At 36.1% G+C, this 27,373-nt stretch overlaps 1 protein-coding gene across 1 annotated transcript in view; it reads right to left on the bottom strand.

Moving 5' to 3' along the window:
- Positions 1-716: 716 nt before the first annotated feature.
- The window catches only part of Larp1b (La ribonucleoprotein 1B), a 130,179-nt gene continuing 103,522 nt past the window's right edge, over positions 717-27,373 (bottom strand). Inside the window, 10 exon segments of the mRNA XM_021236490.2 lie at positions 717-1,684; positions 3,208-3,335; positions 4,141-4,250; positions 9,656-9,714; positions 9,716-9,801; positions 10,209-10,369; positions 13,477-13,534; positions 13,537-13,582; positions 14,144-14,274; positions 14,277-14,347. Coding sequence (XP_021092149.2) covers positions 1,439-1,684; positions 3,208-3,335; positions 4,141-4,250; positions 9,656-9,714; positions 9,716-9,801; positions 10,209-10,369; positions 13,477-13,534; positions 13,537-13,582; positions 14,144-14,274; positions 14,277-14,347 — 1,096 coding nt within the window. The 3' untranslated portion in view covers positions 717-1,438.

Raw genomic sequence — 27,373 nt, 5'->3', positions numbered from 1 at the left:
AATAGCTAAAGGTTGGAAGCAGCCCAAGTGCCCATCAATTGGAAACTGGATAAAGAAGATGTGGTTCTTTTATAAAATGGAGTGCTACTCAGCCGTAAAGAACGAAAAACTAGAGTCATTCATAGCTAAATGGATGCATATCAAGACCATCCTCTAAAGTGAAATAAATAGAACACACATGTGTAAATACCGAATAGTTTCACTAGTGTGAGAAACTGAAAGTGTAAACAAGGGTTAAAATGATTAAAATGAATAACTGACAATTTGAAATAGAAAAAAAGGTCCCAAGACAAAGGGGTGAAGGGAGGGGAAAGGGAAAGGAAAGGAGGGAAAGGGAAAACTATGAGAAAAGAAAGAAAAGTGTAAATGATGTCTGTGTAAATAGGAAAGGAGGAGGGGGTGAAGGGCACACAGGGAGTGGGGAAAAAATAAGAACCAAGATATATCATGTACAGGTACAAGCACCCAAAGATAAATGTAAACCAATTGTATACCTAAAACGTACCAATAAAAGAACTTAGAAAGAAAAAAAAAATCCACAAAAACCTAAAACTATCATTTACATCAATTACAATTACAATAAAAGTTAGAAACCAATTTGTTATAACTCTTGAAACACTTATGAGCATAATACAAAATTAAAATAAAAACAAACGTTAAATATTCCTTTCAAATTGATCTGTTTGTAACATACATGCAGATGTACAAACAGCAGATATGTTCAATGTAGTTTTAATTTATTTAGGAAAATATTCTAACCAAAACCAATGCAGTTTTCAATTACAAGTTTATACAGAATCACAAACATAAATCTCTCCTAATATGTAACCAGTTTATGCCAATTCAGAAAACTCCACACTAACACAACTATGAAAATCACAAGCTAGGAATAAGAGGAAAAGGGCATCAAAAGTGCATATACTTTAACGTAAATTTTGACTTTCGAAAGAAAAAAAAAGTTTCCTTTAAAACTATATATCTAAAAGAAAAAGTAAATGTATCTTTCATATTCTTTCTCTGAATTTAAAAAATACATACGTTAATCTTCTATGAATAAAAGTTCCAATATGAATTGATAGGGAAGTAACTGGATCATCACGAGAGCTCTATAGAAGAAATGAATACAACATACTGTATCTTCTCTAAGAAGCACGAGCTGAAATGTGAGGCATTTCTTGTGTTGTTTTTGAACATATTTAAGGAACGCTGTTCTTGTAAACAATGTGTTAGGAAAATACTGAGACCAAAATGCATTACTAGAGGATCTCTATAAAAGGTCACCAAAACTACCCTTTGTTTGTGAAACCAGGGAAAACGCTTTTACAATTTATCTTGCTAAAAAAAAAAGCTACTATTCTTCTTTTTTCTTTTTTTTCTGATTATCACAATTAAACATCAGAAGATTTTTTCCAAACAAATACTGATGTAAATGTTGACTTCAAGGAAACACAATTTTCATAAGAGTCTGTTTCTCTGGAATTTTGTCACTTCTTGAGATGGAAGCAGCGTGGTCCTGGTGTGAACGGCCTCTGGACTCCTGTGAAGCATGCCTTCTGGGAGAGTTTACGGGCACCTGAAGCTGCCTGGTAGATGTAGAGGAATTAGACAGAAGTCTGTGACCATTACTCTCCTCGGCAGAAGGAGATGAATGTCTTTTTCTTCCAAAATCCTCAGTAATTGGGGGCTGCAAGTCATGAAAGATAAAATGGTTGACAATGTTACTACTTATCTTCCCTTCAAAATCTAAGGTCAGACTTTTCTAATGAGGTGGGAAATTATGTTGGTGCCTCGGTCAATTTTACTAGTAAAACAAAAACTTAACTAACTTTTAAGCATTAAACTTAAATTTGCCCCCCAACTAAATAAGCCTACTCACACTTGCTTGCTAATTCTTTCACTTATCATATGCATATAAAACTTCTCTCATATTTTGGGGCCTGAGGTACATATGAGGGCATAAGCACAAGGCTGCATTTCTTGCCTCCTTTATTCTATTTCTGTCAACTATAAAGCTTTTATAACTCTAGTTCCTTTCTCAACACTAAACATCTACTCTAGGCTTGCTTAAGTGGTAATGTTTAAATAACAGATGAATGAAAGCAGCAGGGAAAGTCATGCCACATCAGGTAACCTTTAGCAAGTTCCAAGTTTCATCTAGGATTTCTATGATAAGGAGATTAGTGAGTGTTATTGACGATACTAAATGTAAACATCTTCAAACATTAGTATCCATCAAGCCCCCAAACCCACTCAGGCTGCAAGCAGAAAGGGAGTGGGTATGTAGAGGGATTCTACATTTAAAATAAGTCAGCTCTCAGGGGGAGGGATTTAGCTCAGTGGTTCCAGCGACTGCCTTGCAAGCGCAAGGTCCCAAGTTCAATCCCCGTTACCAAAAAAAAAAAAATAAGTCAGCTCTTAGGGCTTGTCAGTGGGAGCACAGAACTGTACACTGCTAGATTAGTACTTTCACTCTGAGGCAAGTCAAACAGTAACCTTCTCCACTTTTCTCTTGTATTTAGAGGTCTGAATTCTTAGCTTACATTCAGACAGGGCAAAAACCAGGATTGTAGAGCACGGACCTCGCAGTGATAGAATTGGCTGAGCTATTCTAGAAAAATAGCTCATCATTCCAGAGATGGGGTGCTCCTAATTGCTCCATTCCTGAGCCATTTACACAAGACGTGAGACAGGTGAGAGCAATGCTAAGCAGCAATGGCCTTCCTTTTACCTTTCTTTTCTACTTTTTAGTTTTTCTTCATTCCTTATTTCTTTTTCCTCCTTTGCCCTTATTTTTCTTATATTCATTCCATTTTCTTTTTAAGTTTTTCTTTACCTCTTGAAATCAAATTCATTAAAGTCTACTTTCCTGCCTGCACACATGCACACAACATTTTTGCCTTAATTTTATTATGAAGGAACTCTGAATCCATATCAGCATGTTACGAAAATTGTGTGTATCACAGTTCGTTAAGAAGCGAAAAGCGGCAGGTATGGTGGCACATGGCTGTAATCCTAGCACTTGCGAGGCTGAGGCAGGAGGATTGCTGCAAGTTTGAGGCCAGCCTGGGCTACATAGTAAGTTTAAGGCCAGCCTATACACAAAGGACATCCTGTCTCAAAAAACAAACAAAAGCCAAGAAAGTTAATAGGAAGTGACAAAATATATGGGCAATAAAACAAATAAAAGAAAAAAACTTAAAAACTTACATCAATGTGGAAGTCTTCTAACTTCTTAAAACTACAGAGGTATTCCTGAAGCTTTGGGTCAACAGAATGTGTCTTAGATTGAGAATATTTCAGATAAGCCCAAAATTTTTCTAGTTCATACAGCTGACCTAATGATAAAGAATAGTATACACTATAAATTATATGGAATTTAAAAAGAGATTCATATCAAACATGATCCAGCCAGCAATAACCCACTTATCTTCCAATACACCTTTATAGTTTTTTTGAGACAAGGTGTCACCATGTAGTTTAGGTTGGCCTTGAACTTGGGGAGATCCTCCTGCCTCAGCCTCCCAAGTGCTGGGATTACAGGCATGCACCACCACACCTGGCTCTTTTTCTTTAATTTGCTTTTTCTAGACTTGAGACTAAGACATGCAATGAATTAACATAAATAGTACTTGTTATATAACAGGTATTATTTAAGTGATTTATTACGTGGGAAACTAATTTGAAACATATTCAATCTTGTGATGTGGTATATACATAACAGATGAGAAAACAGCCTGGCAAGGCTGAATATCTACCCAAGGTCACACAGCCTCTAAGTACTGGACATGGGACGCAGTGGAATCTGGCCCTGAGCCTGCCCTCTTCACCGCCCTGGTAGCCCACCTTGTCAAGCTTATCTATTTTCATGTCATGGAACAGGGGTGAGTAGCCATATTTGTTAAGAGGATAATTACAAAATATACCTCCACAAAGGAAATACTTAGGGGTGGTGTTTTCTCACACTTCACAAGAAAGGCCTTTTTACTACGTGGTACCCCATCCTTTATCAGGAACCTTAATAGCAGCATAAAGGTCTTAAGTGGTACATTCTGAAGACAAACCCTATGAACTCCTTCCCTATTTATCAACAAATTCAAGTTTACAAATTCCAAACAGAATAAGATTTGGTTTTGTTATTACTAGATTCATAATCTTTTTTGGTTTCCTCTTGGAAATCCTTAAAAATTTCTTGTCTGAATTTTTTTTCCAGTCCATAACTATAAAACCTGAATAGACATTCTAACCCATACCTATGGACAGACAAGAAAAAGGTTATAATAAAGTTTTTGCTATAATAATGCAAACACATCATAGCACTGATACAAGCAAGCTTGACACGAATAATCCAAAACAAGATAAATTTTTAGCATACAAATCCTTAATTGAAATGCTAGTAGTAACAGATTTTTTTTTTAAGAGTAGGGAAATTTATTGGGGAATAGGAATGGGAATAATAATTGGGAATAGGAATGAGGACTAAGAATAGGGAATAGAAATGGGGAATAATAGCTCCTGAGAGACAGGAGGGGTCCAGAATGGGTTGTGCCACTTAGATGTTGTTGCCACCATTTTCTTTTCTTTTTTAAATCAGCCATAGTACATAATGAAGCTACACCAAGAATTTGCAAAATGAGAGGCAGCCCTTGCCAGTTAGAGTCTGGCTTCTTTATATGGTCACTGTATCTCTCTCAAGTATTTTTGAAGAAATGATCAAAAGATTTAGGGACATCGGAAATGTTTTAGATTTTTCTTAAGCTAAAATTTAAAATGGCGAGTTGTCCATCATATTAAATAAATACTCTTGAATGTAATCTTCATTCTAGAGAAAGAAGACCATACTTTTGTGCAGTGAACCCTAGATGTAATTAACCCATTCAACTATAATGTTCAAACTTAACTTAGTGGCTCCTCAGATAGCACCTCTGCCTGGTTATAAAGTACAATTAATTGTGGATATTCTGATAAAAGAGCTACAATCACTACATAAATCAGAAAACAAATGTCCTTGCTTCTTCCTATAACTACCTAAAGAACCTGAGACAAGTTCCAGACAGGGGGTCAACAAATTACATGGGCTCAACCATTAACTAATGGTGATAAGCAGAACCCAGGAGGAGTGTACAAGGCCATTAAGGCAGAAGTAAAAGGATCATGTCTCACTAAATGAACTAAAACATGCCACAATTAAAAGATTCCTCAGTTAGAATCCTTAAGTTCTGAGTGTGCCTCAGAGGAATAGGTTACAAATTCTTTATTGCTGGTAACATAGAGATGGCTAGCTATTATACTTAAGAAGCAGTGTGTGTGTGTGTGTGTGTGTGTGTGTGTGTTATAAATGGCTTATTAAGACAGAGAGTAACTCTCTGTCCGAAAGAATTAACAGGTTTCTTGACAAGCCACCAAGAGAATCGTAGCACCGCTCTCTATGTACCTATGTATTAACCCTTTGCTTTGGCAGCCTGAAGTACTGCTACTGATTGAGCTTTTATTACTGAAGGCTACAAGAACTAAGGACTAAGGAAACATCAACTCAGAATTACAAACCTGTCTTGATCTTATTATGTGGATATCAGTAGTTTTCAACCTTACTTACATAGAGAATTACCTGGATAGCTTTTTAAAAAGATCATTCCCAGGCTCTGATCCAAACCAATGAAATAAAAATCTTTGGGGATGAAGCCTAGATCTGCCTCCTTTCCCTTCTCTTTTGTCTCTTTCTTCTGTCTCTCCCTCATTTTTCTTTTATCAAGTTAAATGTTTTTGAGGAATCCAAAAATTCTTAGATTTGGTAAAAGCCAATCAATATTCAATATAATTTTGTATTGAACAGACAATATTTGGAATTTTGCTCTTATTTCTTAACATATTATTTCAAAGACCAAGAATATGATGTTAATCATCTCACTCCAGAAAGAATGGCTGCTATCAAGAAATCAACCAAGAACAAATGCTGGCGGGGCTGTGGGGAAAAGGAACCCTTCTCCATTGCTGGTGGGAGTACAGACTGGCACAACCAATGTGGAAATCAGTATGGAGACACCTCAAAAAACTAAAACTAGTGGTTCCATTTGACCCAGCTATACCTCTTTCTGGTATCTTCCCAAAAGAATTGAAAGCATCATACCACAGTGATATATGCACACCCATGTTTATAGGAGCACAGTGTGTAATAGCTAAATCTTAGAAACAGCCCAAATGCCCATCAACTGACAAGTGGATAAAGAAGATATGGTTTTTTTATACAATGGAGTACTACTCAGCCATAAAGAAAGATGAGCTTCAGACAGTAACAGTTAAGTGGGTTGATCTTGAGACCATACTCTTAAGTTAAATAAATTGGACACATATGTTTAAATACCACATTGTTTCTCTGGTGTGAGAAACCAAAAGTGGAGATAAGGACTGAAATGTATAATGGATGTTGGGAAATAGGAAGAAAGTGTTCAAATGTGAAGGGGAACAAGGGAGGGGGAGGGAGAAAGGAAGGGACCAAAAAAAGTGAAAATAGAAGGAAAAAATGGAAACAAAGCTTTTGTACATAGGGAGGGGAAGGGGCTTGAGGGGGGAATGGGATAAAATAAAATTTAATTTAAAAAAAGAATATGATGTTAATAACACAATCCAAATATGCATCCTGCTAGAGTAAAGAGCAGAGGCAAATGACAATTCTCTAAGTTATCATTTATGATTACCTATAAGAAGTGGAAAACATAAACTTAGAATTTCATAATAACACTATGAAGGGGCTGGGGATTTAGCTCAGTGATTCCGCCGCCTGCCTCGCAAGCGCAAGGACCGGAGTTCAATCCCTGATACAAAAAAACAAAACAAAACACTATGAAGGTATCTAACATTATTTCTCCCACTTTATAAAAAAACAGTGGGAGAGGGCCAGGGATTTAGCTCAGTGGTTCTGCCGCCTGCCTTGCAAGCGCAAGGTCCCGAGTTTGATCCCTGGTACCAAAAAAAAAAAAAAAAAAAAAGAAAGAAAGAAACAGTGGGAGTGCAACCTATTGAGATCACAGTAAATTAATGGACTGAGATTCAAACAAAGGTCTGATTTCAAAGACCTGAGGTACTTAACTATCTCTACAGAAGAAGCAACTAATATAGTCTACCAGTGAATATTATAGAAAGAGACACAAAAGTATGAAATAGTGTTAAAAAGCTATTAGAAATATACACAGAACTATGTGGATATCAATGTAGAGCAGGAACTTCCAACCTATACTTGGGTGGAAGCAAGGTAAGAGAAATTATTAGAAAGTCCTAAGGAAGAATGGGAAAAGAGCAAAGTATACTGAGATCAAAGCAATAGCTTTCAAACTTTTCTACCTAGATCCAATAATATGAAAAAACATTTTACCTTGTAACTGTCAATACATGCACCTATATCTGTGTGTATATATAAAATGTTTTACAAAATAATTCTTAAATTTGGAAGCATTTATAAATTGTAAAACTAAATCCAGTATAGTATGATATTTTCTACTGTTATCTTTTAAAGCAAGACAGAACCATTAAGTTGATTTCACAACCCACTATGGGCAACAAATCACAGCCTGAATGACAACATTCTGATTAAGAATGGAAAATTCTGCTTTTTGTGCCAACTTTGTTAAATTAGAAGAAGCTATAAAAATGCCACAAATCAGAGTGTAAATCTGAAAAGTATAGTAAGAAAGAGCATAAGACAGTTCTGGGAATGATTACAAATGTCAGTATTAGACAGAGGAGAGGGAAAAGAGGTACTCATGTTATATATCTGCTGTTCTTTTTTTGGTACCAGGGATTGAACTCAGGACCTTGCACTTGCAAGGCAGACGTTGGCCCCACTGAGCTAAATCCTTAGCCCATGATTCTATAAATTTTTATTTGAAATATGAGTACAGGGGCCGGGGATTTAGCTCAGTGGCACCTTGAAAGCACAAGGTCCTGAGTTCAATCCCCGGTACCAAAAAAAGGAAAAAAAAAAAAGAAATATGAGTACAAAAGGAATCCACTGTTAGAACTTGAAGAAAATTAAATTTAAGTCAATATAGTTAAGTTGAAATATATAGTCAATATAATTGAAAAAATTGTATTTTTTCCCTTTTTCTACCTCTTCTTCCTTTCTTCCTGTCTCCATGAATAAACAGCCTGAATGACTATACTCTGAGTTCTTTCTCACCCTCTTGGTGTGGTCTAACTTCCTCGAAACACCAGTGAAGGAGGCAAATCTAAGCTAGCACAAAAGTAACAAGAGTTAACAAAGCAAGTAGAGGAAGGAAGAAGAGTGGAAGCAGAGGCAAGAATATGTACAGGTGTCTAAAGGGTAAAGAGCTTGGTTTATTCAGAAGCATGTACTCAGTCTCCTGCTGCCTGGGCTACTAGACCACTAATGGGAAAAATGAGATTGAACAGGTAAATCAGGGGACAGACATATCATGAGAAGTTTTGCTTTTTCTTGTCTCAAAAAATCTTAAAAACTGGTTTGGCTCTGAGCTGACATCATGTGGGGAGGTACATGCATATTTAAGGGAAGTCTATTAATGACTGGTATGAAAAATCTCATAATTTTATTCAACCTTGTGTCAGCCTTTAGAAGATTTCTACTGATCCCATCTTTTGTTATATAAGACCTGCCTTGTTCCTCCTATATTATATGGGGGCTGGTGTGAAGTGGCAGAAGTGATGGTCTGTCACTTTCAAGTCAGTACAGGTTAAATAAGATGGTGAGGTGTCCATCTTAGAAGCTGTCCTTTCTTAGACCACATTTCCGGGTCATGTATGTGCAAGAAATAAGGACTTTTCCACCCAAAATATGAATAAGAGAGTGTCTCCATCTTGAACTCTAGTTCACTCAAGGCCCTCCGCCCCCAGCACACTGAATTATGGAATGTGTTTGTTCAGTTTAGATTCCAGGAACCCAGCTAACAACCAAAGATAATTTATCAACATCCAGGGATTTTCTGTCCCCCATACTCCCACTCTTCCTTCCCCTTATCAACCCTATTCAGCAACCCTTTAAGCTCTCTCTTCATGTCACTTAAAATAGCCCATGGGGATAAGACTGTGAACCTTCAACCCAGTCAACAGGGAAAAAGATCAGCTGCTTCTTAGGGTTTAGAGATAAAAAGAGCCTGCCATGGCCTCCCTGAGTGCCTGCTGCCTCATGTTAGAGTGTGCTCGTGCCCTTCTGCAGAAGTAAAAAGCCTTGTCGAGATTTCTTGGTGTCTGAGTGGTTTATTGTCTGCACCAACAAATTGAGTATGGGGGCATACTCCCAACACATACATGTTATAAAATAGTCTATGGGGAGGCTTCTGTGGCCAGAAACTGAAGGCCCCTGCAAAAGCAATGTGAAATAGCCTGAAAAGCAACTTCTGGCCCAATTTTAGTCTTGCCAACTTAAGTCCAATCAAACACCTTGCCTGCAACCTCATGAGAGACCATGGGCCAGAACTACTTAGGGTCCTGACCCTGAAAAATGTTTATAGCTTTTATCTTTTGAGTTTGAGAATAATTTGTTATGCAGTAATAGCTAATGAATATAGCCTACACTTGAGATATGTTGTGTACTTTCATGGTACAAAAGTAGGTTACTTTGGTACTTGTTTCTTAAACTATTTTAAAAAACTCTTCCCAAGTGTAAAAATATCACAAAATACTTGACCTGTAATTTTCTTTTGCATCTTCCCAAGCAAGTTGTCTAAATTCCTCATACATTTTTTTTATTGAAGTGATCTCTGAGGAAAAAGGACCAGAAATAAAAGAGGGTATTCATTTTTGGGGACTGTCCAATTCCTAAACGTTTTCTCTCTGAAAAAGTTAAAAAATATTTTAAAGTTAAATGCACTAATAAAATCCTAGAGAGCAGACATTTTCTATAGCTTAAGTGAAGAAAACTGAAACATCTTAATCCTAAAAATGTATCTGGATTTCTTCTAGAGGACAAATATTAATCCATTTGATGACACATTACTCAAATTATAAACATCTGTCAATAGCAAGAACATACTGTAGTAAAGTTTATTTTCTAATGTGTCTAAGGTATAAAATATAAATAACAAGGTTAATTACCAATATAACAAAATAAAATATCTTAACTGGATATTAAAAGACAGAATTTGAATGCTCGCTTCGGCAGCACATACACTAAAAGACAGAATTTGAAGGTTTTAGAATTATATTTTTATTTTAAAGATAGGAAATGACAAGCATCTTACCACTTAGACATCTTTGACGATACTTGTGATACAATTGTTGGGTAAAGCCATTTTCTTTCAAAAGTTCATGAGAAGGATGCTGGAACTTTGGGAGTAAATGGGGAGTACATCCACAGCTTCCCACAAGTGGTGCAGCTTCTGAAGGTGAAGGGTCTGAACTGCTGTTTGAGGAGGGAGGAGGAAAGCTTTCAAACTGAAGTATCAAGAAGCAAGAGTATAATCCAATTTTTTCATTATTGAATGTCTGAGCAGTGGGAAAGAAAGTATTCCCTAATCAACTAATAGCATACAGATGTACAATGTGAAGTGCTTCTTATGTTTAACAGGTAAATTCAGAAGTCGATAAAGAATAACTCCACTTTGAAATGTCCTTTCCTTTTCATCTGTCCTCTATTATTCAAATTTAGGCCTTCCCCTCTTTCACTTGAATTAACTGCTCTCTTTTGCCCCTCAAGCTCCCTCTTCTATCCTGCCACCAAAGTGATCTTCCTTAGACACTGATTTAAATTGCTGGTTTCCAGAGTGTGGTCTGCAGACCCTCAGTGGCTTCCCAAAAACCTTCTGAAAGCCTAAAGCCACTATTTTCATCGTGGCATTAAGACACTATTTGTCTTTTCTGCTGGTTGACATTTGTCCTGATGGTAGGGAAGCAATGGTATGTAAACCTGTCGATGTGAATTGAGGCAGAAGCACCAAATTTTACTTACTAACCATTGTATATTTTTTTGCTGTGCACTTTCAATGAAAAAAAAAAAGCCAGCTCCATCTTAAGCCAGCACAACTTTATCATGCTTCACAAAGATGTTCTTGATAAAGCAGAAAAATTAACTATGAAATCTCAAGCCTTCAGTACACATCTTTGTGTGTGCGTTAACAGTGTGATGGAAGCTTCAGTTTTGCAAGATGAAAATATTCTGGATATCTGTTTAACAACTACGTGGATATATTGAGCTATACATTCAAAAATGGCTAAGATGGTAGATTTTAGGTTATGTGTTTTTTACCACAATTTCTAGAAAAGAACAGAAACACAAAACACTTTTGTAACATATTAAAGTATAATGGAAGACCAATCAACAAACTATGGTTATTTAGGTTTCATTATTTGTCATATGCTTCTTTGAAAATGAAGAAAATGAGTCTTTAATATCAATAAAAATGAGTAAATATTTCCAATGATAAAATTTCAGTTTTCAAGCAAAATGAGATTTTGGGAACTTATTTGTCACTATGAGCCTGATATAAAAACTTTTCTCACTAATACTTAAAGGGTTCTAATGAAAGCCTAAAGTGGTGAGTTTGGGAGGGTGTGCCTGCAGACAGGTGGGTGTGCACTTGTGCTGTGTGTGTTTGTGTGTGTGCGCAAACATACCTACATATTCACAGTATAATGTAACAATCACTACTACCTATATCCCAAACTTCCTCATTCCCCCCAAAACTGTACCTTTAAACAGTATCTGCTCCTTTACTCTTCTCCTATCCCCTAGCAACCTTTCTTCTATTTTCTGTCACTATGGATTTGACTATTCTAGCTACTTGATATAAGTGGAGTCATACAATATTTATCCTTCTATATATATCTACATTTTGATGATTTAAGAAAATGTCACATAGTTTTCCACAGTGGCTGCTGCATTTTACATTCCCACCAGCAATACAAGAGGATTACAATTTCTCCACACCCTCACAAATATTTATTTTCATATTTTTAAGAAGTTACATACATCCATATATTAGCTGAGGTTGTTATATAACAAGATACCACAGATTGGGTAGCTTATACAACAACTTATTTCCTTACAATTCTACAGGTTAGAATAGAAGATGCTAACTGGATTGGTTTTGGTGAAATTTTATTCCTGACTTGCAGATAGTTGCCTTCTTGCTGTATCCACACATAACTTGTCTCCTGAGCAGCAGACACATAGAGAGATCTCTGATATCTCTTCCTTTTCTTAGAGAGACTCAAACCTTATCAGATTAGGACTCCACCTTTATGACCTCATTTAATTTTATTACTTCACTAACAGTCCTAGCTCCAAATACAGTCCAATCAAGACCTACGGCTTAAACATGAATTCTGAGGGGCACAATTTAGTTCATAACACCATCCTAGTGGGTGTAAAGTAGTATCTCACAGTGGCTTTTAAAATTTGTGCTTTCTTTCTCATGCTTAATTTCTCTAGCTAAAGTTTAAAGAACTGAATTGGATAGGAATAGTGAAAGTGAACATCCTTGCCTTGCTCCTGACAAATACACATTTTACCATTAATGGGCAATATAGTTAATGAGAACAATGCAAAATTACCAAATGAGTATCCATATAAAGATACATTTCAAGATTTTTGAGATTATGATAAACTCCCAAGCACTTCTTCTCATAAAACTAATCCTTCCCTTTTAGTAACCAGTCAAAAAATATTTGTTTTGAAAGTTAAGGTTTTGAATGGAAAAAAAATTGTCAGATAATTATTCTGAAAATGTTCAGCACAAACATGAGATAAATTTTAAAGAAACACAAACCAATGAATAGTAAATCACCTCTGTGTTCCCTCTATAGGACAAAACATACCAATTCTGTTTGTTTGCTTGTTTGTTTGTTTGTGACAGGGTCTCTCTCTGTAGTTCAGGCTAGCCTTGAACTCACTATGTAGCTGAGGATGGCCTTGAACCTGAGGAAATCCTCCTGCCTCAGTCTCCCAAGTCCTGGGATTACAGGTGTGCACCACCATGCCTGGTTTCTTTGCACATAACTGGTAGTCTTAATAGTTTGTACTATCATCTCTTTTGAGGTAAATAATAGTCTTTCCTAAAAATTAAAGAAAAAATAATTCCTGCTAATAATCAGATTATCTAAATTGTTTCTCTCAAAAGGAAAAATCCAAAATAATGTGCTTTGTTTCATTCTTTATATAATTTGAGTAGATTATATAGCACATATATTCCCTCAATAAATATCTATTGAGAACCTACTAAATGCCAGTAAGAATCCAGAATCTTTCCAAAGATAACTTTCACGATTGACATGGATCTAAGGAGCAATATTTGTGAAAAATAATTCAAATAAAAAACAAATTGTCCCATTGAATTATTCCCTTAATGTACTTACTATAAAACTGTCTTGATTATTTCTCTTTCTTTGGTATCTTTTTACTATTTTCTCTATATTTTATGTTCATTATAAAATATTTCTAACTAATTAGGTACTTTTTAAAAACAAACTTCAGATCAGGAACACAAAGGCAATGTGTGACAAATATGATACCTGATAGAGGCTGTTCTTGGCCTGTGATCTCCGGAATCCATTACCCAACCAACATGACCCTCAGAGAGGCACTTGCACTAGGCCTTGTTTTTCTCTTTTTTGGACTCTAAAGAAGAAGAAGCCAAACATTGCAATTACTTTCAGTAGTGTGAACTTCACATGTAAATTAAAACCCTCTGACTTGTAAACCAAGTCAAACATTTTCATACTGTGGATGACACATTGTGAAATCATATGAAGTCACAAACCTCAAACACCTCACATACAAGTTAAGAAACTTCACAAGCAAGACTGTTTGCTAGGTTTGTAGCACAAGGATTAAAGAAAATATAATTTAAATGATTCTTCTTTAAACTTTCTGATCATCTTTAATTATACTACTCAATTGTAAAGAAGTTAATTTCTTAACCAGGGAAAACATCACACTATAGTAAATTACTATTTTTAAATGAATTCTAACAATCTAAAAATGTATATTTAAAAACATGTATTAGAGGGCCGGGGATTTAGCTCAGTGGTTTTGCCGCTTGCTGCGCAAGCGTAAGGACCCGAGTTCAATCCCTGGTACAAAAAAAAACCAAAAACATGTATTAGAAACTAAAACATTTCATTCAGTAACATTAAAGGATACAAACTACAGGCTTTGTATCTTGGTTGTTTTGTGTACCTTTAGATCAACGGCTTTTGGTTCTTTAACAACAGGACAAAATCTTGGTGTTTCATTAGGATCTTATAACCTGAGTGTCTGAGGTGTTTTGGATGTTCTTGAAGGATGTGTCAATGGAGATTCAGGAACTCAGTGGGCAATGAATAGGCTTTTGTTGCTAAAGTTATTTCTGAAATATCAAACAGCATCTAAGCCAATTTAAATCTGCAAAATAAATAGCTCTTAAAGTTATTTAGACACTAGGAAAATATTTCAGTTTGATAAGGATTCTGAAATTCTATTTAAAGAATTTTTTATTAGAAACATTTCAAATGTGTTAGAAAGAATTAAAAAACTAAATACTTGGGACCAGGGATTTAGCTCAGTGGTTCCAGCGCCTGGCTTGCAAGCGCAAGGTCCAGAGTTTGATCCCCAGTACCAAAAAAAAACAAAAACAAAAACCCTAAATACTTGTCTAACCATCACTTAACTTTACAAAATTTAAATTTTGTTAGGTCTGGGGATTTAGCTCAGTCGAGCTGCGGCTGCCTCAAAAGTACAAGGTCCTGAGTTCAACCCCCGATATCAGGGAAAAATTTTTTAAATTTTGTTATATCTGGGGGGGGGGGCGTGTTACTGAAAATTGAACCCAGGGCCTTTGCAATGAGCTACAGACCTGACCCTTTTTCAATGTTTTGAGACAGTGTCTTGCTAAGTCACTAAGTTGTCCAGGCAAAGCTCAAATTTGCAATCCTCCTGCCTCAACCTAGGTTACATGCATGTGCCACCATGCCCAGTTTGTTATATCTACTCATGACCTTTTTTTTTAAAGGAAGGCTAAAATTCTGTTATCTTCCCCAATCCCACATCCTTCCTGATTTTCCTCCTCAAAGATAGCCAGGCTGTTAAATTTGGGATTTTGGTTTGTTTGTTTGTTATGTTTGAGACAAGGTCTTGTTATGTAGTTTAGGCTGGCCTTAAGCTCACTATGCAACAGCCTAAACTGGGCTGCCACACCCAGCTTGGGATCTTATGATATGGTGTTAAGTAAATTGCATGATGAATGAGTAGTAGTAACAAAAAGATAGGTTTTAGTCTCTCCCATTTTTCTTCACACTTATTAACTTACTTTATTTATACAATAACCTTTTGTTCTTTCATTCAACAAATGGTATTAAGTGCCTAAGTGCCTAATTTCCAGATACTATTCTGGACATAAATTTGTGAAATCAAAAGTAAATGGACTCACTTGCCATTTCTTCTATTACTATATATATGTAATAATATTTTGCTTAATTTTACATAAGTGACAGCATACTCTATGTATGATTTTCTATGCTTTTTCATGTTTTATTCATTTAGCTCTGATTTAGCCACTTCCACTGATGAACTATATGTTATTATATAAATATATCAACATTTATCCATTCTCCTACAGATGGACATTTATGTTATTTCCAACTTTTTGATTTAATCAATAATAATGCAATCAACATTGTCAAATGTGTCTCTTTGTACAGGTGTGTGTATTTCTCTATTGTTTATATCTGATGGAAATGCTAGGTCAAAGGACATATGTATCTCCTGACTTTCTAAATATCAACTGACAAAACACTTTGTTATGGCTTATATCTAGATGTTCCCCCAGAGCCGCTTACGGTCATAGATGGGTCTTTTTGAAGGTGGCTAGATCTAGGATGTCTAATGCTGGGATCAAGGATGTGATGCTGGGATTAAGGGTCTGAGTGCTACCTGCCTTAAGGGTAGGTGGCCTGTATAAAATATAAGGGACAGCAAGAGGGCTGCTGTGGTTGCTGCTTGTTGGTCACTTGCTGCTTGGTGGCTTCTGCCTGCCATGAACTGTTTCTCCTCTGTGATGCCCCTCTGCCATGCCATCCTGCCATGGAGCCAGCTGACTATGGACTGAAACCTCTAAAAACTGTGAGCTGAATAAACCTTTCCTCTTTTAACTTTGGGTGGTAGATATTTTGTCTCAGTACAAGAAAACTAAGACACACTCTCAATAGTGCAGTGCTTTCACCAATTTATACTTCCATCAGCAGTGAGAGTTCCAGGGACATGACATCCTGGTCAAGACTGGGTTTTGCTCAGTCTCTTAAATTTATTTTTCCATCTTCTCGGAATTAAATGGTACTTATATTTCCTTAATTGTTACTAGTGCAGTTGAGCATGTTTGTATACATGTAATTAACATTCATACTTCTGCTTTTGTGAGTTTGCCATTCATATCCTTTAGCTATTTTTCTATTAGGTTACTTTACTTACTGATGATTTGTTCATGAAAATCTTACAGTATAATACTAAGTAAGCTAGAAGATGGATCAAATAGTAGTACCAAGCATATAAGCTTTATGTCTATATGGTTTAAATTCATACTTATTAATTTCTTATATTCATTTAATTCTTTTGTTATTTCACTGAACAAATAGTATTAAGTACCTACTGTCTGCCAAATACTATTCTAAGTAGAAGTTTGTAAAATTGAAAGTGAATTTAGCCACTTGTCATTCCTTGTCCCAATATTTTCCTGTTACCGGAATGATTATTTTGAGGGATAAACTAGATCATTTCATACTTCTATGTAAAATCAGTGTTTCCTCTTTGCTTGTAGAAATCCAAGCTCTTATCTTTCTGGGCTTTACCTCATTTATTGCCATTCTACATTTCAATCTAATTTTTAATATTCATTTTCCTCTGAAACTCCCTGTCCCTTCATCTTTTATCTATCCAGTTGGACTCATATCTTTTATTTAATAACCAGGACAGATGCGACCTTCCTTGGGATATAAAACATTCTTTAAGCATTTCCTGCCAACACAGTTGTGTTGTCATCTCTGGATTTTGTTCATTTATTGCTTCTCATATAGTTTGGATCTGGAGTACCCTCCAAAGGCCCATGGGTTAGTGGCTTGGCCCTCAGTTTAGTGCCATTAGAAGGTGTTGGAAACCATTACATGAGACATAGGGCCTAGTGAGAGATGAGGTCATACAATAATATGTTCTAAAAGGGGTTGTTATAGTCAAAGTTTGCAAGGGAAATAGATTTAATACAGGACATATAATTTATAGGATTATTTTATAAGAGTCACCCAAAAAGTCAAATGGAGAGAAATGCAAGAGATCTAATCACACACTAGAGACCCAAAGAATCCAGCCGAGTCCCACAGCAATGTCCTGCATAAGTCCAGCAAAGGCCTATAGTCCAAGGCAATGTCCTCCATGAGTCCAGCCAGTGGCCTAGAGCCTACAGCAATGTCTCATGCTTGTCCATATGGAGGAGGTGTACCCAGAAGGTCCAAAGGCCAGTGGTGGAAACTCAAAAACCTGTACCAGTAGGGTGAAGGATTTGTGCCACCAGGATGAGGGATCTACACTGGAGCTAGGAACTGATGCTCCTGGTGAAGATCAGAGCTCCCTTCATGAGAACAGCAGCCATTCTCAGCGATAACAAGGACCTGAGCTCTGCCTCCAAGAAACAGCCAAGTTCGCATCAGAAAAACAAATCGCAGCAAGATTCTCCTAGAAAAATCAACAGCCCACGATCTTCCCCTCCAGCTCTCTTTTTATGCACTTGGCAACAATCCTCAGGTGGGTCTTCCATGCCCAGACCACGCTGATTCAGTTCAGCTAGGCATTCCAAGTTGAGCATTAATTAATCCACCACAGGGGATATTGGGACCCTGGTTTTTTCTTTTTCTTTTCTTTTTTTTTTGCTTTGTAGCTACTACAAAGAGAACTGCCCTCCTTCTTTACATGTTCCCAATGTGTTATACTATGCCACTACACACCCAAAAGGGAATGAGGTTATGCAATTATGGATTGCAATCTCTGAAACTATAATCCAAAATAAACCTTTCCTCCAAGTTGATTACATCAGGTATTTTGCTTCACTAACAGAAAGCTGACTAACACAATTTCATTTATTAAATTAAAATGTATTTTCTTAGGCCACCATCCCATTATATTCCCAAAGCAAGTCATAATTGCTTCGCTGAAAACAACAGCCACAATATTATTGAATATTAGTGCCTATCATAGTGCCTAGTAAAAGAAATCCTCTAGAAAGGAATGTTAAACAGAATTGTGTTATGCTATTTTCCTTGCACCAAAATGATACATAATCTTAAGAATAAAAATATGATCATATACTGAAAAATCTGTTAAACCTATACTTTTGTTAAAAAAAATACAAAAGTCTAGGAAAACAACCCCCTGGAAAGAGTAAGCTTCCTAGCACTGGAATATGTTCTCTAAATTCTGTTTCCTACTGATCAGGTTTCCTCAGAGAAATAAAGTGTGGAACAAAAAAATGAGCTGAGAAATCTTGAGCCAAAAAGTAACGGAGTTAAAAACAAAAAACAAAATAAATAACTACTGACTCAGGTTATAAGGATACAGAAGTAAACCATAAGGGTAGCACTAGAACTGAAATGGATTAAAACCATCAAATATATAATGTTACATAATAACATTATGAATTCATAATGATACTTTAAAGCTCAATCACATTTGGAGGTTGCTAGAACGCAAACTCCTTATTCTGAGATTTGATAAATTGAATAAAAAGAAGCACGATTTATCCTTCCTTTTCTGGACCAATTGAATTTCAGGGTAATCAAAGAGTTGATTAAAAAAATCTTCGTAATAAGTTTTAGATAAAAAATGCAAAAGGAATGAGAGAATTAGATCACAAGTTGGGCACAGTGGCTCATGCCTGCAACCCCAGCACTCTGTGGTGCTGAGGTAGGAGGACTGCAGCTTCAAGCCGAGCCTGTGCAATGTAGCTAGGCTCTGTCTCAAAATAAAATTTTTTTTAAAAGGCTGGGATGTAGCTCAGTGTAAAATTCAATCCTCTCTCAAAAAAGAATTAGAAGAGCACTGCTTTTGGTTTTGGCACTGGAAATTGAACCCGAGGTCTTTTCATTGAGCCACATCTCCAGTCCTTTAATTTTTTTTTTTTTAATTTTCAGACAGGGTCTTGCTAAGTTGCTTAATTGTTCAGGCTTGTGATCCTCCCATCTCAGCCTCCCAGAGTGCTGGGATTACAGGTGTGTGCCACCAAGCCCAAGTGGAAGATCACTGTTTTGTAACTACTGAAATAGAGGATCTGGCAGAATATTCATGAATGACTACTGAAACCACTTGGTAAAAAGTCAAAGAGAAGCTTCAGTTTCCCTTCATTAATTATTAAATTGCAATATATGATGAAGTACTTATAGAATAAATGATATAATTTTTGAGTCAATATAAAAGACTAGAAATAGATGGGGAGGCAAAGTAAAGATAAAAAAAGAAAGTCAAACTACTAACAGTTGTTAAAAGTAGGACAGATGGGTACATGGGACTTCATTAACCAGTGCCTTCTACTTTTATCTGTATCTGAACTTTCCATTATCAAAGGTTAACTTTTATTTCAGTTATATATTTATTTTATTTCAGGTTTGTTTAATAGGAATCTTATCCACCAATAAGGATATATCACTTTTATGAAGACTAAGATCTATGGAATGCTTTGGTTATCTCTATAGAGACATTTTACAAAATGTTTATAGCATATTAGGTAACAATTTACAATATTTTGACATTAAATTATCGAAAAATAGTTAATTGTAAGCATGAAGCATTTATATTAGATACTAAAATATCAGAAGTATATATAGTTAGAGAATAAGAATAAATTAACATTCATATCCACAACAAGGCTGGGATGATATATTAATATTTCCTTTTTCATAGGTATTATAATATTGTATCTCCTTTTTCATAGGTCATATCTAGTACATGAATAATAGCATTTTTATAACAGCCCAAACCAGAAACAATCCAAATATCCATCAATTGTTGATCAGATAAAAATATAGTATATCCATATTATGGAATACTACTTAGAAATAAAAAGGAGTAAGAAACTGATATATATAATGACAGAGATAAACCTAGAAAAAATTATAAAAAGCCATATATGGTATATCATATGATTGAATAGAAATAAAATTTCTGGAAAATTCAAAACTATAGAAAAAGAAAGATAACTTGTTGCCTAAGGCTGAATGGAGGTGAGTGCTGACGTTGACAGCAAATGAACATGAGGGAACTCTAACATGATGGAATTGCTCTGAGATTGGATTGTGGTGTTGATGTACAACTGTATAGATTTACTAAAACTCACTAAATCACACACTTAAGAGGCTTAATTTTATGGTATGTAAGTTACACTTCAAAAAACTGTAAAAAACAAGATAGTCTATGCCTCTTCCAGGCATATTAGTTGTGACTGTCTACCACAGTTTTTGCTAAAAGCTTATAAGATATTTCAGAGATTAAGCTGAAATGGTGATATTCAAACTGTGGTCCCAACCAGTACCTTCAGGATGACCTGGAACTTGTCAGACATGTGTATTCTCATATTTTGTCTAACTTACTGAATCAGAAACTTGGTATAAAAACCTTTAATCTGTCTCAAAAAGCTTTCCATGAATCTGATACTAGCTAAATTTAAGAACTGCTAGACTAAGTGGCATGCCAACTTTTCTACTATTGAAGGTTTTCCAAATTTTATTACTACCAAAGCAAATCATTGCACAGCTTCATACCTCAACCATATTAGCCTTGTCCAGAGGCCTCACTGCCATTAAAGGGAATTGTCTTTATAAAAATACATCTAACATTATGTTGTTAGAATTCACTAAAGGCTGAATATAGAAAAGTGCCACACAAACAGAGGAGGATTCTGAGTCAGCATGCCACAGCTCCCAGCACAGAGGAGGCTTCCAGGTCAGCATGCCACAGCTCCCAGCTCAGAGGAGGCTTCCGGGTAGGCGTGCCACAGCTACCAGTGCAGAATAGGAGGCTTTCAGACCAACCTACTACTGCTCCAAGTACAGAGAAGGTGAGGCATGGGGGTGCCAGCATCACAACCCCCCCATCTAAATGAGAAGACACGGAAACAAGCCTCAAAACCAGACTTTCAGATCATCTACAGCAACCCCAAAGGGAAACAAGATGGAACACTGATACTTAACTACCTGGACTCCCTGAACTGGCAACAAGAGAGGATCTGGAAAAAAATGAAATCAGAAATAATTTCTCAGATAACAGCAGAGATTCTGCCCGTACTGCAAGACATGATTAATAAATCTAGAGAGGAGCTACGAACATGATGAAAATCCCAACATTTGATAAAACAGATGCAAACAGATTTCCAGGAGATTAAAAACTCCACTGAAAGTCTGTGCAGCAGAATGAGCCAATGTGAGCACAGAATTTCAGATACAGAAGATAAGATTGCAATTAGTGATGAGGAAAAGAAAAATTGCTTTAAAATTGTAAGGGACCATGAGAAATCAATCCAGCAGCTGCTAGATGACACAAAGAAGAATAACATAAGATTGATCAGAGTCAATGAAGAAACAGGACAGAGTGCAGGTGACATAAAAAACTGTTCACAGAAGTGATGGCAGAAAACTTCCCAAGGAGGGGAAAAGAACTCGACATACAAATAAATGAGGCATAAAGGACTCCAACTAGCCTTGATCAAAAAAAAAAAATCTACACAAAGGCATGTAATTGTTAAGATTCCAGAAACCCAACAGAAGAACAAAGTTCTACAAGCAGTTAGAGAAAAGAAACAAATCACATACAAAGGAAAGCTCATCAGAATCACAGCAGATTTCTCAACACAAACCCTCAAGGCAAGAAGAGCTTGGAGTGATGTATTTCAAGCCCTAAAGGAAAACAACATCCAACCCAGATTGATGTATCCTGCTAAACTATCTTTCAAAATTGATGGTGAAATGAGATACTTTTATGACAAAGAGCACCTTAGGAACTTCATGAATACCAAACCAGCACTCGAAAAAAAATTTAGACAAAGTCCTAGGAAAAAACAATGAGTATCAGAACCCCAGGAATCCCATCACAATGGATCCACCAGGCATGACAAGAAATTAAAAGCAAAGGGGAAGAAACCAATAAAAAGAAAAAGTCATAACAATGATAAGTCAATATGTATCAGTTATAACCATCAATGTTAATGGTCTCAATTCACCAATCAAAAGAAATAGACTGGCAGAATGGGTTAAGAAGCAAAATCCAACAATATGCTGCATACAAGAAACACACTTCATTCAAAAAGAAACTCATAGACCAAAAGTTAAAGGGTGGAAAACAACACTCCATGCAATAGGAACCCAAAGAAAAGCAGGAATAGCTATTCTCTTTGCAGAACAAGTGGATTTCAAACCCCCACTGATTAAGAGAGACAGAGAAGGACATTACACCCTCGTAAAGGGAACAATCCAAGAGGAAGAGATTACAATCATAAATATATATGCACCAAACACTAGTGCACCCAACTATATAAAACAAATACTAATGGACATGAAAAATCATATAAGCACTAATATAATAGTAGTGGGGGACTTCAATACCCCACTGTCAGAAATAGATAGATCAACTAGACAAAAAACAAGCCACGAAATACTAGAACTCAATCAAACTCTTGAACAAATGAACTTAACAGATGTTTACAGAGTGTTCTACTCCACAAAATCAGAATACACATTCTTTTCAGGTGCACACGGGTCATTCTCCAAAATACACCACATACTCATTCATAGAACATATTTAGGTAAGTGCAAAGGAATTGAAGTTATCCCCTGTATATTATCAGACCATAGTGAGATGAAATTGGAGATCCATAGCAAAAGAAACCACAAAAATTTCATAAACACATGGAAACTGAACAACACACTTCTGAATAACCAATGGATCACAGAGGAAATTAAAGAAGAAATCAGACAGTTCCTTCAATTAAATGACAATGACAATACAACATATCGGACTGTATGGGACACAATAAAAGCAGTCTTATGAGGGGAATTCATAGCAGTGAATACTCATATTAGGAAAACAGAGTGAGGCCAATTAAACAACCTGATGCTGAAACTCAAGCTTCTAGAAAAAGAAGAGCAGGACAAACCCAAAGCCCATAGAAAGGAGGAAATTATAAAGATTAGGGCAGAAATCAATGCAAAGGAGACTAAGAGAACAATACAAAAAAATCAATAAAGCCAAGAGTTGGTTCTTTGAAAGAATAAACAACATTGACAAACCCTTAGCCAACTTTATCAGAAAAAGGAAAGAAAAAGCCCAAATCCATCCAATTAGGAATGAAAAGGATGAAATTACAATAGACCCAGCAGAAATCCAGAGGATCATCAATACCTACTTCCAGAACCTATATGTCCATAAAATGGAAAGCACAGAAGAAATGGACAGATACCTAGACACATATGAATTACCAAAGTTGAATGAGGACCTAAAAATTCTAAACAACCCAATATCAATCAATTAAATTGAAAAGGTAATTAAAAACTTACCAACTAAGAAAAGCCTGGGCCCTGATGGCTTCACTGCTGAATTCTACAAGACATTTAGAGAGGAACTACTGCCACTATTGTTTAAACTCTTCAATGAAATTGAAAGGAAAGCAATACTCCTGAATTTATTCCTGGAAGTAAGCATCACCTTGATCCCCAAAGCAGAGAAAGACCTAACCAAAAAAGAGAACTATAGGCCAATCTCACTAAGGAACATAGATGCAAAAATCTGTAATAAGATAATGGGAAATAGAATGCAGAAGATCATCAAGAAGATCATACACCCTGACCAAGTGGGATTCATCCCAGGGATGCAGGGATGGTTCAACATATGCAAACCAATAAATGTAATACATTATATCAATAGAGCCAAGGACAAAAACCATATGATCATCTCAATAGATACAGAAAAAGCATTTGACAAAATCCAACATGCATTTATAATAAAAACCCTACAAAAAATTGGAACAGACAGTTGCTACCTCAATCTGATACAAGCCATCTATGAAAAACCAACAGCCAATATCATACTAAATGGTCAAAAACTGAAATCCTTCACATTAAAATCAGGAATAAGAGAAGGATATCCACTATCACCACTCCTGTTCAATATAGTTTTAGAAACATTAGCCATGGCAATTAGACAAGAGAAAGAAATAAAAGGAATAAAAATAGGAATTGAAGAAGTCAAGTTGTCATTATTTGCAGATGACATGATACTCTTTATAGAAGACTCCAAGAACTCCACCAAAAGTCTTCTAGACTTAATAACCAGATTCAGTAAAGTAGCTGGATACAAGATCAACACACACAAATCAATAACTTTCATCTACACGAACAACAGACTCACTGAGAGAGAAACAGGGCAAACAATTAGTTTTGCAATAGCATCCAAAAAACTAGGAATCAACCTAACAAAAGAAATCAAAGACCTCTTCTCTGAAAACTATAGCACTTTGAAATGAGAGATTGAAGACACTGTCAGAAAATGGACAGACATCCCTTGCTCCTGGGTAGGAAGGATCAACATAGTGAAAATGGCCATACTTCCAAAACTGCTATATAGATTTAATGCAATCCCAATTGAAATCTCAGCAGCATACTTCATGGACCTTGAGAAAAGAATTCAAAAATTCATTTGGAACAAGAAGAGACCCAGAATAGCAAAAGCAATTATAGGTAACAGGGACATGGAAGGGGGTATCATAATCCCAAACCTGCAATTATACTACAAAGCTACTGTGATAAAAACAGCATGGTACTGGCAAAGAAACAGACTTGAGGACCAGTGGAACAGATTAGAAGATGAAGAAACAACTCCAGACACACTCAGCCACCTCATCTTTGACAAAGGATCTAAATACCCTCACTGGAGGAAAGATAGCCTCTTTTATAAATGGTGCTGGAGAAATTGGGTTTCAACTTATCAAAGACTAAAAGTAGACCTATATCTCTCACCATGCACTCAACTAAAATTGAAATGGATTAAAGATCTAAATATTAAATCAGAAACACTGAACCAGCTGGAACAGAGGTTAGGTAGAACTCTTGTAGACATTGGTGCAGGAAAAGATTTTATGAACAAAACCTCAGTTGCCTGTAAACTAGCACAAACAATCAACAAGTGGGATTGCTTCTTACTAAAAAGCTTCTGCACAGCAAGAGAAACCACCAGCAGTGTAAAGAGACAACCCACAATGTGGGAAAAAATTTTCACCAGCGGTCCCTCCGACAAAGGTCTACTATCTCGAATCTATAAAGAACTTAATAAATCAGACCTCCCAAGTTTAAAGACCCAATCCCAAAATGGGCATCTGAATGAATAGACATTTCTCACACAAAGAAGTAGAAATAGCAAATAAACATATGAAAAAATGTTCAACATCACTGGTCATTCGAGAGATACAAATGAAAACAATGCTGAGATTCTACCTCACCCCAGAAAGAATGGCTGCTATCAAGAAATCAACAAATAACAAATTCTGGTGGGGCTGTGGGGAAAGAGGAACACTGCTCCACTGCTGGTGGGAGTGTAGACTGGTGCAACCACTGTGGAAATCAGTATAGAGATACCTCAAAGAACTAGGACTGGAAGTCCCATTTGACCCAGCTATTCCCCTACTGGGTATCTTCCCCAAAGAATTAAAAGAATCATACCACAGTGATATAGGTGCACCCGTGTTCATAGCAGCACAGTGTGTAATAGCTAAAACTTGGAAACAGCCCAAATGCCCATCAACTGGAGACTGGATAAAGAAAATGTGGTTTTTTAATAAAATGGAGTACTACTCGGCCATAAAAAATGAAAAATTAGAGACATTTATTGCTAAAAGAATGCACATTTCAGTGATACTCTTAAGTGAAATAAATAGGACACACATGTGTAAATACCAAATAGTCTCTCTAGTGTGAGAAACTGAAAGTGTAGATAAGGACAAAAGGTATAATAGATAATGTGAAATCGAAAGAAAAGGGGCAAAAGGGAAGGGGTAGGGGAAAAGAAAGAAGGGAATGGAATTAATATGAGAAAATGAAAAAAAGGAAACAAAGTCTTTGTATATAGGAAGGGATGGAGAGGGGTTGAAGGGAGGGCAGGGGAAGGGGGAAAAATAAGAACCAAGAGAGTATGTAAAGCTGCAAATTTCCAGTGATGAATGTCATTATATTGTATACCTAAAATGTACCAATAAAAGGATATACAGTTAAAAAAAATGCCACATAAAGACTGGCATTTCAAGTTTTTTAATCAATGAAGATGCCACTAAAGCGGAGTTCAATAAACTTCTGCAAATTCCATGCAGTAACTATCTTTTGCTTTTTAGGTCACACAGTCTCTACTGAAATAACTCAGTTTTTCTCTGCAGGATGAAAACAGCCTTCACTGTATATGACTGAAAAGTGTGACCAAATCGGTCCACAGTAGGCCAGTTTGGCCCATGAATCACATAATTTGCTAACCACCACATTGATCAGTCAGATAATTATGGATGCAAATACAAAATTTGCACTTCACTTGTAAAAAAGTTATGACTATACCTTATGTTTCCAATAAAGAAAAAGCATGCCTTGCAAGTGGAAGGTCCTGAGTTTGATCCTTGGTACTGAAAAAAAAAAGAGAGAGAGAAAAAGAAAAAGCACAAACATTTAAAAGGGATGTAAACAGGCCAGGGAATTTAGCTCTGTGGCACCACACCTGCCTTCACAAGCACAAGGTCCTGAGTTTGATCCCCAGAACCCGGTAACAGGGATATAGACAGTATGAAAGAAAACCCAATTAAATACCCAGGGAAGAAATATACAATATTTTAAATTTTAAAAATACATTTTTAAAAATGGATGAAATTATAAATAAATTAGACATTCAAGAAAGGACTAATGAACTCCAAGACATAGGGGTAAAAATTACCTAAAAGACAACACTGAAAGGGGACTGAAGAAAAAAAACAGAACATTAGTGAGGGATGGATCAACTTCAAATGGTCTAACTTAGATGTAATTGGAGTCTTGAAGGAAAGAGAAAAGAAAAGGAAAAATTATTAATTTTTAATTAAATTTTTATTTTAAAATAATGCCTGAAAACTCTCCAAATTTGATTAAAAATCTGAAAACACACAGATTCAAGAAACTCAATAAGCCAAAGTATAAAATACATGAGGAAAACCACACCAAGGCAATCATAGTAAAATTTCTTTGCATAGGACTTAACAGAAAACATTAACAGTCAGAATCAACAGAAATTATTCAATTATAAAAACAGAGAAAAAAATTGGCAACACCACAGGAAACTGTGGGACAACAAAAGGTCTAGGATGGGCCGGGGATTTAGCTCAGTGGTTCCGGCGCCTGCCTC

The sequence above is a fragment of the Heterocephalus glaber genome, unplaced genomic scaffold, assembly GCF_053883595.1.
Source record: "Heterocephalus glaber isolate CG9 unplaced genomic scaffold, H.glaber_assembly_v1.0 deba00001586, whole genome shotgun sequence".
Taxonomy (NCBI): domain Eukaryota; kingdom Metazoa; phylum Chordata; class Mammalia; order Rodentia; family Bathyergidae; genus Heterocephalus; species Heterocephalus glaber.
This window is presented reverse-complemented; position numbering and strand designations above follow the sequence as displayed.